The sequence below is a fragment of the Setaria viridis genome, chromosome 5 (assembly GCF_005286985.2).
Source record: "Setaria viridis chromosome 5, Setaria_viridis_v4.0, whole genome shotgun sequence".
NCBI classification, from domain to species: Eukaryota; Viridiplantae; Streptophyta; class Magnoliopsida; order Poales; family Poaceae; genus Setaria; species Setaria viridis.
Genome location: NC_048267.2, coordinates 38,069,447 through 38,080,452, shown reverse-complemented (window position 1 = coordinate 38,080,452; position 11,006 = coordinate 38,069,447). Strand labels below are relative to the sequence as shown.

At 46.4% G+C, this 11,006-nt stretch overlaps 1 protein-coding gene and 1 long non-coding RNA gene across 6 annotated transcripts; both read right to left on the bottom strand.

Annotated features, from left to right (window-relative positions):
- Positions 1 to 621: 621 nt before the first annotated feature.
- On the bottom strand, positions 622 to 9,380 carry LOC117857284 (receptor-like serine/threonine-protein kinase SD1-6). 5 transcript variants are annotated; one of them, XM_034739869.2, is made up of 7 exons: positions 2,677 to 5,313; positions 2,099 to 2,478; positions 1,786 to 1,996; positions 1,468 to 1,705; positions 1,228 to 1,378; positions 841 to 1,142; positions 622 to 734 (listed from the first exon to the last, which is right to left on the bottom strand). In XM_034739869.2, exons 1-7 carry the CDS (start codon positions 4,007 to 4,009, stop codon positions 710 to 712), a joined length of 2,640 nt encoding a protein of 879 aa, XP_034595760.1. In that variant the 5' UTR covers positions 4,010 to 5,313; the 3' UTR covers positions 622 to 709. The 5 variants fall into 5 exon arrangements, with proteins under 5 accessions (XP_034595760.1, XP_072149849.1, XP_034595761.1 ...); XM_034739872.2 differs by lacking the exons at positions 622 to 734; positions 841 to 1,142; positions 1,228 to 1,378; ... (1 more) ...; positions 1,786 to 1,996; positions 2,099 to 2,478 and adding exons at positions 5,707 to 5,857; positions 5,968 to 6,205; positions 6,301 to 6,511; ... (1 more) ...; positions 7,643 to 7,741; positions 7,936 to 9,380 and having other exon boundaries at positions 4,934 to 5,620; XM_072293747.1 differs by lacking the exons at positions 622 to 734; positions 841 to 1,142; positions 1,228 to 1,378; ... (1 more) ...; positions 1,786 to 1,996; positions 2,099 to 2,478 and adding exons at positions 5,707 to 5,857; positions 5,968 to 6,205; positions 6,301 to 6,511; positions 7,358 to 7,536; positions 7,936 to 9,380 and having other exon boundaries at positions 4,934 to 5,620.
- A 34-nt stretch (positions 9,381 to 9,414) lies between these two features.
- LOC117857287 (uncharacterized) lies at positions 9,415 to 10,573 on the bottom strand. The gene is made up of 3 exons (XR_004640757.2): positions 10,213 to 10,573; positions 9,931 to 10,101; positions 9,415 to 9,745 (listed from the first exon to the last, which is right to left on the bottom strand). It is a non-coding gene; the product is annotated as an uncharacterized lncRNA (long non-coding RNA).
- Between the last annotated feature and the right edge of the window lie 433 nt (positions 10,574 to 11,006).

Sequence of the window (11,006 nt, the reverse complement as noted above, 5' to 3'; positions counted from 1 at the left end):
ACTCCGGATGGACCAATTTGCCAAGTTATTGCACTAAATTGAGCATTTTACAAGTTTTTGAACCAATCTACATCCACCTTTCAAGTTATTGTATTAGATTAAACATTTTACAAGTTGTTGGACCAATCTGCATCCACCTGACAAGTTGTTATAAGGTGCATACAATTTACTCTTTAAGAATATTTTATAATAATATACGTAGGTAATTTTGATGTAGACCCTTTTTAGATTATTACTTTGGATTATTTTTATAACTAGAAATGTGCATAATTTAGTTTATAGTGGTTATTTTAGATTATTTTCGTGGCATACGTGAGAGATGTTTAGAAAAGAGAATACATCATGTGGATACCGAATTGGTGTCCGGATGTTTCTAATTTTATTTTCTAACACGTCTCATTAAGATTAACATGATAGCTTAAGCATTCAATTAGTAACAGCATCGGATGCTCAGTGAAAGCCGATTCTAAACGATGCTCTCGCTCTCACGGCTGTGGTTAGGGCCTTAGGGGAGAGTCGAGAGTGGTTCGCTAGGATAATGTTGGGAGCTTGTTGAGGCTGTGGGAACGGGATTACAGAGATACAGTCTGACTGACCGCAACATCTCAACAGTCTGACAGATTGAAAAAAACATATGGACCCGATTACGGTCCCAATGAATTGAATTCAGGAGCTTCTCAATGCAACAATCTTTACAAACTTGTAAACTTTACAGGGGAGAGTTACCAGTGGACCTGCAACCAAAAGGAAAAAACAAACAAACAGAAATTCTTATGCTCAACACAATCTCCGATTCACAGAACACTAGATCAACGGAAAATTTGTACAGTTCCAAGCTACCTCGCCTCTAATCTGGTCACCGTCACATAGTTGGAGGTGGCGCTCCGAGTCCGGGACGACTCCGTGTCCGACGACGTGCTCATTCCAGGGTTCACTCCGGGCTCGTTGGGCTCAGGGAGCACGGTGTTCTCGCTCGCCAGCATCGTCACCACCGACGACATCAGGGGCCTGTTCCTCGGCTGCGCTTCGACGCACAGCAGGGCGACCTGGATGCACCGCAGCACCCTGCTGTGGTGGAAGCTGCCACCCAACGCCTCGTCCAGCAGCTCCAAGCTTCTCCCTTCTCTCCACAGCATCCATGCCTGAAATCCACCAAAAATATGCATGGTTACTCAAATTCAGAGGAAGAAGAAAAAGAAGTTGAGCTAAATCTTTGCTAGTACTTACATATCCTAGGAGGTTGACATCGAGCTCTGGTTCGTAGGAGCCACGGTTCCTCTTGCCGGTGATGATCTCCAGCACCATGACGCCGAAGCTGAAGACGTCGGATTTTATCGAGATGAGGCCGTCCATTGCGTACTCCGGGGACATGTATCCACTGCAAAACGTCTGAAGATTCAGCTCAAAAGTCCAATTTTATTTCAGAACAGATTGAAACACACATGAGAGTTAGCAAAGAACACCCACTATGTTCCGATAACCTTCCGGGTGTATACAGTGGTCTGATCGCCTCCAAACATTCTGGCGATGCCAAAGTCTGAAATTTTGGGGACCATGTTTCTGTCCAGCAACACGTTGCTAGCCTTCAGGTCCCTGTGGATGATCCTGAACCTCGAATCCTCGTGCAGATACTGCAGACCCCGTGCAATCCCCAAAATAATCTCGAACCGTTTCTGCCATACTAGCAACCTGCCCTTCGCTTCATCTGCGTGGTGTATGGACTGACATAAATTACATGCTCACCTCATCGAATTCAAGATGCTCCTGTAGAAATGATGAACTAACCGAATATGAACGTGTCCAAGCTCTGGTTGTGCATGTACTCGTACACGAGCATCCTCTCATCGTTGTCGATGCAGCAGCCGAGCAGCCTTACAAGGTTCCTGTGCTGCAGCTTCGCAATCAGTTTCACCTCGTTCATGAACTCCCTCGCCCCTTGCGTTGATCCCTGGCTCAACCTCTTCACAGCTACTTGCTGCCCATCCTCAAGAACTCCCTGTCATGGATTCGCCAAACGGAGGTCAATGAGAAATCACATTCAATAGCCAGCGAGCTAAATTACTACTGTGAGTTACTCTGTTGCTTCTGTTGTTTTTACCATGTAAACAGGGCCAAATCCACCTGCTCCAACCTTCTTGTGCTCCGCGAAGTCGTCCGTGGCGACCAGGATCACCTCCAGATCGAACAATGGAAGGTCAACATCTTTCTCGGCGTATCTCATTCCCTCCGAGCCCTCATCAGGCTGCTGACCCCGTCCCGGGCTCAACGAAGGCTGGCTCCTGGGCCTGTACGGAAGCACAAAATCTCCAGTAGTAGTGCTCGGCGGCAATGACGCCATGTCGTCGCTTTCACGCTTGCTCCTCCCCTTCTTCATCAAGAAACAACAGCAGCCAGCCGCTGCTAGCAGGAGAAGCACACCGGAAATGGTCGCGACGACGATGATGATCAGCTTGCCCTTGTGTGAGCGCTCGTGGTTATCTGGAACCAATGCAAGAAATGGTCAAGTCTCAAGCGTGAGGAGAACAGCCGGTGTAACATTGGAAGCCAAGGCTCTATATTTTAGTACACCTAACTAAGATCATACAGTACGTAATAAACAACCAAAAAATTGTGAATTTCGTGGAAGACTTTGAAACTGCAGGATCGAGAGGAATTGTAATCAAAGCCATCCAGAACCTGCTGCTGCGGCCTTCAGGGCGTCGATGTCGGACTGCGCGAGCCGAATGTACACGTCCTGCACGACGATCGGGTACTGCCGCATGTCCAGCAGGTCGACGGTCCAGAGGACGCAGCCGACGCCGACCCCGCCGCTGTTGTTGGCGGCGGCGTACGCCCCGCAGCTGCAGTTGCCGAGGCACGCCTGCCTGCACTGGTCCAGCGTCATGCCGGCGTACACCGTCGCGTCCGTCGCCTGCGGCAGCTTCATCCGGTTCACCACCCAGAACCCGTCGCCGCCGCCGCCGCCGCCGTCGCAGCTTAGGTTGGTGTTCCGGACACACCCGCCGGACCAGTCCCGCTGGCCCCACTGGTCCGGCGACCGCGGCACGAACCCCGGGAGGCAGCCGCACACCGGGGTGCGGTCGGGGTCGCAGTACCCGAACGCCCCGCACTTGGCGTAGTAGTCGCACTGGTCCGTCGGGTAGTACCAGAAGCTGCTCCACGCGCCGTTGTTGAGGGAGAAGCGCTTCAGCTGCGTCGCGGCGCCGTCGACGACGAGCCGCGACAGCAGCGACGGGTCGCGGATGAAGTAGCTGTAGTACGTCTCGTCGGCGCTGTACACGACCCTGAAGGTGAAGTCCTGCGCCTTGAGGTACGGCACGCCGGTGAGGATGTCGCCGTTCCACGGCCCGCTCGTGTAGATCCTCTTGCTGCCCCGCATAAGGAAGAACTGCGGGAGCCCGCTGCTCAGGACGAGCTTGAAGGTGACGTCGCCCGGCGACGGGTCGGACTCGCTGCGCCACGCCGTGATGTTCCGGGTGATGCCGTGCCTGGCGTCCACCCCGAGCTTCATCCCCGGGAGCAGCGTGTCCGTCGGGTAGTCGAAGCTCTGCCACGCCACGCTCTGCTCGGAGCCGCTCCCGTCCGCGCTCAGGACGAGGTTGCCGCTGTCCAGGAGCTGCGCGGCGGCGCGCGCGGTGACGTTCCTGGCGGCGGCGGGCGGCGCGGAGGACCACACGGTGTCGTTGTTGCCGTCGAGGATGACCAACCGTCCGCCGGCGGTGAGCTGGAGGGCAACCGGGGGGCTCACCACCGGGTCCTGGCGGTTGGCGACCCACACCACGGTCGTCGGGCCCGGGATGCTGGCGTACCAGATGCCGAGGTACGTTCGGCCGGCGGCGCCGTCCGGGGTGAAGAAGCCGAGCGCGTAGACGCCGCCGGCAGAGACGATCGTCTGGTTGCCGGTGAGCGTCGTGTTCCGGTAGATGGTGTCGGTGGATGCCGAGGGAGTGAAGGAGACGGCGGCGAGGGAGGCGAGGAGGAGGAGGGAAGAGAGCGTGCGCGCCCTCATCCTGTCTCCCGGTTACTCCCGATCACGGTGCGCCAAACCCTGCCGTTGACCTCTTGCTCCTCTCCTCTCGTTACATGGGCTTATGACTTGGTGTGAGACTGCCTGCACGGGCGGGTGGCGGTCGTCGTGCCAGCAACCACGGCAGGAAACGGCCGCGGCGGCGGTGTGAGAATGCACGCGCATTTTTTACGCCCACAGGGCCACGTCCATGGCGCCGGCTGCGTATGGAGTATGGACTGTGGAGCAGCGGCAGCAAATAAAGCTTGGGTCAACGTCTCGACGTTCGCGAGCAGGGGCAGCACCGGGGAGCCATGCTCAGGGGTCAGGGCTTCCCGCTGGATGCGAGTGCAACTAGGCATATCTTACTTGCGCTTGACCACGCGAAGATAAAAATATGTCAAGATTAAGATGCATCTACGAGTAAACGACACGACAAACCTAAATTAAAATGGGCGTTGGTCGTTGGATATTTGGATCTAGCTCAGTTCGTAGCTGGAATGCAAGCTGTTGATTAACTTGCCCAATAGGCCGAGTACTCTGAATTGGTAAGGCGAATAGCTAAGTGCGTGGCCTTAATGCCTTATCTCCACCATAGTCATGTACTCGAGTCAAACAAGAACCAATCAAATCTCAGCCATCGTTGTCATGCAGCTGACAAAGATTTGTTTGATCCACTTGCACACAACGGAAACACTTGCTTTTGTTTGTCAACTGTGTTGCCATGAATCAAACACCCCTAGCTCTCCACACCAATCAAAAGTCAAAACGAACGAGGCATGCATACGGACATGCCGCGACTGACATCGAGTAACCCACATCAGCCAAGTATTTGTGGCGCTTTTCATTCGCTGTTCGAATCCGCGGGTGTTGAATCTTGACCGAAGAAACTAATGCGATTATAGAATTGGAGTTTGAACCAAACTGTGAGCAATTTTCCTTTGAATTGAAAGGCAAGACAGTAACAGCTACTCTACTCAGCTGGAAAAATCAGTACCAACAACGGGCAGGTGGGATTGGGACCAGCTGAAATCAGAAAGTCGTAATGCCACGTTGGCATCGGCAACCATAAGTTACTCTAAAGATTGATTCCGCCTAGCAATCCTTGCAGGTTTTTTTTTTTTTTTTGAAACGAGCCAGCACGAGGGGCTGCTGCTATATTCAAAAGGCAATCCTTGCAGGTTGAACAAAGCTTTATGAGAGGTGTTGAATTTCAGGTTCCCACGTTATAACTTGGGCAATACCATGCAAATTTCAAGCAATTTTAACGCATGCATTTACCGAGAAAAGAACAGCAGGGGATTGAGACAGTTACTATCTGCCTTCCAGCTTGGTAATGGAAAGGCCATTCAGGGACCAGGTTTCTTCAGTGATTTCAGTTTGACTCGAGACCAATAGGGAGAGGAAACCGGGTTGTTTTGGATCTGGTAAGGTGGCGTTTTCATTGGTAATCATTGAAAGGACTTCAGTCATTGAGGGTCGATCTGCAGCTTGCTCCTGAACACACAGCAAACTGACATGAATGCATCTTAGCGCCACATTCTCAGGACATCTACCGTGTAATGATTTATCAATGAGCTCATGGCATCTGCCTTCTTTCCACAATTCCCATGCCTGCGAAGTTCAGTTGCAGTCACCAAGTTAGAAGTTCTCCACTTACAAAAATTAGAAAACATTGTGTGCTTGTTATAACTTCTTACATAACCAAGGAGGCTAAGAGAGTTGCCGCGTCCTTGAGATCCTGCATTTTTCATACCACTGATGATCTCCAGAAGCAAGACTCCGTAGCTAAATACATCAGACTTAACGGAGAAAATGCCTGCCATAGCATATTCAGGAGCCATGTAGCCACTGAAAGAATTGTACACTCTTAAACTCATTATCCATTTTTCTATATAGCCAGCATTAGCTTCATAAGTCAAATGCAAAAGGAAGGCTAGAAGCACGAAGCAAGTACTTACTATGTTCCAACAACTCTTTTTGTATTAGCTTGCGTTCCTTTGGGATCAAATATTTTCGCCATTCCAAAGTCTGAGATCTTAGGGTTCATATCAGTGTCTAACAAAATGTTGCTTGCTTTCAGGTCCCTATGAATAACTCTAAGCCGAGAATGCTTGTGGAGATAAATAAGACCTTGTGCGACCCCTTCAATTATGTTCACCCGCATTTCCCAGTCTAGCAAAGCCCTTCTTGATTTTTCTTTGTAAAGAGGGAAAAAATGAACTCACTGGCTCAAGAAATCAGCTGAGAAAAAATAGGAAGCAACAAGAATTAAAAAGGAAAATCAAACGTACCAAATAGGAAGAAATCCAAGCTTTTGTTTGGCATGTACTCGTAAACTAATAGCATTTCTTCCCCTTCGATACAACAACCTAACAGCCCAACTAAATTGCTATGCTGAAGCTTAGCAATAAGCAGGATTTCATTCTTAAACTCCAGTAACCCTTGCCCTGAATTTGCAGCTAGTCTCTTAACTGCAATCTCCTGCCCATCTGGTAAGTTGCCCTATAGAATGGTTTTCAACATAGTTAAAATTAGATAACAGTTACATACAAAATATGACTAATCGTCCCATGTATATTGAACTCCTGAACTTTTTTTTTCATAACAAGAATTCCCTGAACTGTCGAACAGAACACTTACTTTGGAATCCAGAAATAGAAAATGTATCTGTATGTATAGGATGTCTATTTATAAATATTCAAGGAAGCATTAAGCAAAACAGGAGAACTTAAGGATAAGCGCGAAACACAGAGCTAGCAAAAGGAGGAAAAAGAGAACCTCCGATTTGACAAGCATGTTAAAGGAAAGAATCTGTCCAACATGGTACGATATGTAGATGCCACATTTCACTAGTTTTCACTAGATACGCCTTCACTTCTTTAATCACTATCAAATATAAGTGCAAAACACACCTCAGAGAGTATCATCATCTTATAATCTCCCAACCATTACGTTCTGAACTTGCAGTCAATGAACAAAATGCACAAAAAAGGGGCACAATAAATTGTACTCCCTCCTTCCCAAAATATAAGTATCTCTAGTTTTGTCCTAAGTCAAACCATCTTCGGTTTGACTAAGCTTATAGAAAAGAATACAAGCATTTACGATATCAAATTAATATTATGGGGGTCCATTAAGAAATACATGTTCATACTTCATAGCATACTTCCTTGATGCAGTGTATGTTGATACTCTTCTATATAAACTCGGGCTATTTGACAGGGTTATTGCCCAAAAACACACAACTATTTGACATTTTGACAAAATGACCACATATAATCAGCATTCTTGTTTTGTTTCTGAAATGGCCAAAGATGTGAACAGACGAGATTGAAGAACATATGGTACCTTGTACACAGGACCAAACCCCCCTTCTCCAAGCTTGCTTTCTGTTGAAAAATTGTCTGTAGCATCTGTTATTTTTGAAAAGGAAAAAATCATAAACTGAGAGCCTGTCTCCTCACTCTCCCAAAGTTTGATTGTATCCGTAGTCATCAAGGAGTGGTGACCATCCTGTTTCCCTTTCCCTGATGAAATAAAAAAGTGAGTTATTGCCATGTTTTAACCTAAGCTGCACAAAAAGGGTGAATTTTCTTTAGCTATTAAGGAGTTCTTATGAATTCTAATAGTTACCTTTATTTTTTGATCTCCTAATCCAAATAAACAGGATGATACAAAAGATAAGAAATGCAACTGAAGGAAGTACACCAGCTATCCAAAGTATTTTGTGACCTGAACAAGAATAAAGAGAGATTGTCACTTGACTTCATAGTTCATAATTCCTTTTCCTCTATGGAAATTTTATTTTTGAAGAAATAGTTATAATACTTTCAAAAACAGAGACTAATTACTTCGTTTCAAATAGTTTGATTTGAATGTATTGTCCTAAATATCACTAATATTTCACTGTGGTATACATTTCATACCTGAACTTCTGATTGATTCTAACTCTGATGCAGCCACACGAAGATAAAGAGTTCCTACTCCACTCCCATTATATCCTTCCTGCAGATTTGTTAGATCACCATGCCATAGGCTGCAACCATCCAATACTGAATATGCAGTACAATTGCAATCTATCATGCATGCCGATTGGCATTCATTGTCTCCCATAACAGACAGCTTCTCTCTGTTATCAGGAAGTCGCATTCCAGGCATATCAATAAACCTATCACCATAACACTGCAGTGGGGTTTGCCTAGTGCACCCTTTCCTAGTATATCTAGTATCTTGTGGAGCAAAACCTTTTGGACATCGACAATAGGATGGTAGCAGATTTTTTTGATACTGGTAGGATGGTAACATATTATTGTTGCATATACCAAAAACTCCACATAAGTTAGACACCTCGCAACTAGCAGGTTGTCGCCATAACAGAGTCCATAATTGAGTGTCAGGATCAAACTGTGTTATGTTCAATGAACCATTTGGATCCAACACAATTTTTGTCAACCTGGTCGCAGGGTTGGGAGAATATGTGCATGTAAGGTTGTCACAGTCAAAATAAAGAGGGATTGTATCTATAGATTTTAGCTCCGGAATGAGAGAGTTTACATCACCATTCCATCGTTCACTGGTCCAAAATGAAATCCCATTCCACCAGATAATGAGTTGTGAAGCATTATTAGTTACACCAAGTCCGAAAGAATAATCCCCCCCTGCTGGGTCATCAGAGCTCTTCCATGGAGTCAGCAATTTACTACCAAGAGTAATATTCATTCCAGGGAGCCACGTGTCAGTTGGAGAGTCAAAGCTCTTCCATATGATATTGGTTTGGTTGGCGATGCTCCTTAAGACAAAGTTGCCATTATCCAGTATTGCAGCCTCCAGGTCTTGCACTCCCACCCCATAAGCCACTGCGAATGAGTTGCCCTTGCCATCTGAAACTATCAGATTACTACTGTTATCAAACTTAAGTATGCCCAAATTATCTTGTAATGGATTGCTCCTATTAGCAACCCATACAACTGTCCTTTCCGGATCATCTTTGTGCCATACACCAACATACCGGTGCCTCGAAGCTCCAGGGGTAAAGAAACCGAGCACAAATTTTTTGCTCGTGGACACTAGGGTCTGCCCATCTGAAATTGATTGGTTCTGAAAGATGCGCTCTCGTATTGCCACGGGAGCTGATAAACATCTGGTTGCTAATACAGATAGAATCAGCAGATTAACAAGTCTGCAGTTTCTCCAGCAGCTTATTTTCCCAAACATGGCTATTTCCAATCATCTAACTAGGCTATTCAGATCAAAGTAGTACAAGAGCGAGATATTGACATAATGATTATGTGAAGAACATTAGGCATATCTCCATACCTCTCTGATTTCTTCCAAACAAGTGAAGTGCTTCCTGCAGTTTGCAATCGCTGCAGGAGGGGGGGGGGGGGGGGGGGGGGGGAGGGGGGTTGTGGGTTTGGAGGTGCTAAAATAATTGTCCGTGCAGATATCTCCAGCATCATGAACATTCAGAGTTGCCAATGTTGAACGTTCAGTAGTGAAACTATGAAGCTAGTTTTCCAATTGCCAGTCAACCATGGTAGCAGTCAATGCTTGAAAGTGACTGATGTCTCTTGCAGATACTACGCTCTATGCATTGAAAAGCATATGATTGGGAAAGCAATTCGTCCAATTGAGAAGGATATTTTGACACGGAACTGACTACCTTTCAACTCCGGCAATCATACGCTAAATTTTCCATCTGTTTGGTTTTGAATTGACTGAAAATATAACCAAACCCTATGGCATAGACAAGAATATCAAAGGGAGTACAAGTAAGCCCAGCTTGTCATAGAAACAAACTTTATGCGACGGAAATATTACAAGAACAAACGAGTTGTGCAGACAAAAAAAATATTATAAATTCCTGGTAAGTAAGAAATGGTACATCTGATAGCGATTAGTGAGTCCTGGTGACTACTTACCTTCGAAGTGCTGTTAAAATGCTGAAATATGTGGCCGAGTGAAATTCCAGCTTCCAGCATTTTCGGCGGACGGCGGACCGATTCCTTTTTTTATTTTGCAGGATCCGTCATTTTCTTACATCAGATCCCTTCCAGTTTCAGTGATGGCATAGCCGCATAGATGACCTACCACTGAGAAGCCCAGAAAACAGATGAAAAACATGAGAGCGCATACCAAATTCGGTAAAAGAAATCTAATAAAATAGCGCCACAGCAAATGTTGACGCTAATAGAGCATTAAACCTTTAAATAATTTCACTAGAACCGATCTTGAGGGCTTGAGGCCATTGCCTATTTGCCTCCGCCCGCCGCCGCGGCCCGCAGGCAAGCTGGTTATGGCGGAATCGGTGCCTGCACGGCTGCGCGGGCGAGGAAGGGAGGGCCACGTCCCCGGCTCACCTTGCCGCCATCTTATAGGACTATCCACTTTCGACTTTGCGAACAGATTATCTATTTTTAGCTTTCTAGTTGACTCTCTAAACGTTTAGGTGGGTTAAAAGATTACTCTCCGTACTGAGGTACTCGTTCTAACATACTATCAAATTTCTACTCTCCAAATTCCAATGGTTAGCTTACTTTCTAAAAATATACACTCTCTATCCACTCCAACAACCTCTCTATTTCGGACTACAACAACCTCTCCATTTTGCATTCTCCATTCTGGCAATTACTGTGCGTGGGACCCGCACTTTGATAAGGTAAATTAGCTTGCTAAGTTTGCAAGTGTAAGGGGAAGTTTGGCAAGTCGGATGGGACGGAGAGTCAGATAACAACTCTGTTGAACCACGATTTTCTTCCTGTCTTGCCAAATTTTAGCTTGGCAACTTGGATAGCAACTCTCTCAGAGTTGCTCTAACTAGTTAGCAAAAAGATTTCTCTCCATACTGAAAGTCTACACTCACTATTTCCCACTACAACGGACTCTCTATTTTGCACTCTACATTTTAGGTATGGAACCCATATTTAACAAGCTAACCCACTTGTCAAGTTTGGTTATAGAGTTTGTGCCAAACTCGTCCATTAACTTAACCGGGCCA

What these genes read in the sequence shown, in the direction of transcription:
- LOC117857284 (XM_034739869.2), bottom strand. Translation starts at nt 4,009, where the DNA reads ATGAGGGCGCGCACGCTCTCTTCCCTCCTCCTCCTCGCCTCCCTCGCC. An exon ending in CCTGAAGGCCGCAGCAGCAG is followed by an intron (nt 2,479 to 2,676) that starts GTTCTGGATGGC and finishes CATTGGTTCCAG; the next exon opens with ATAACCACGAGCGCTCACAC. An exon ending in CGGAAGGTTATCGGAACATA is followed by an intron (nt 1,379 to 1,467) that starts GTGGGTGTTCTT and finishes GACGTTTTGCAG; the next exon opens with TGGATACATGTCCCCGGAGT.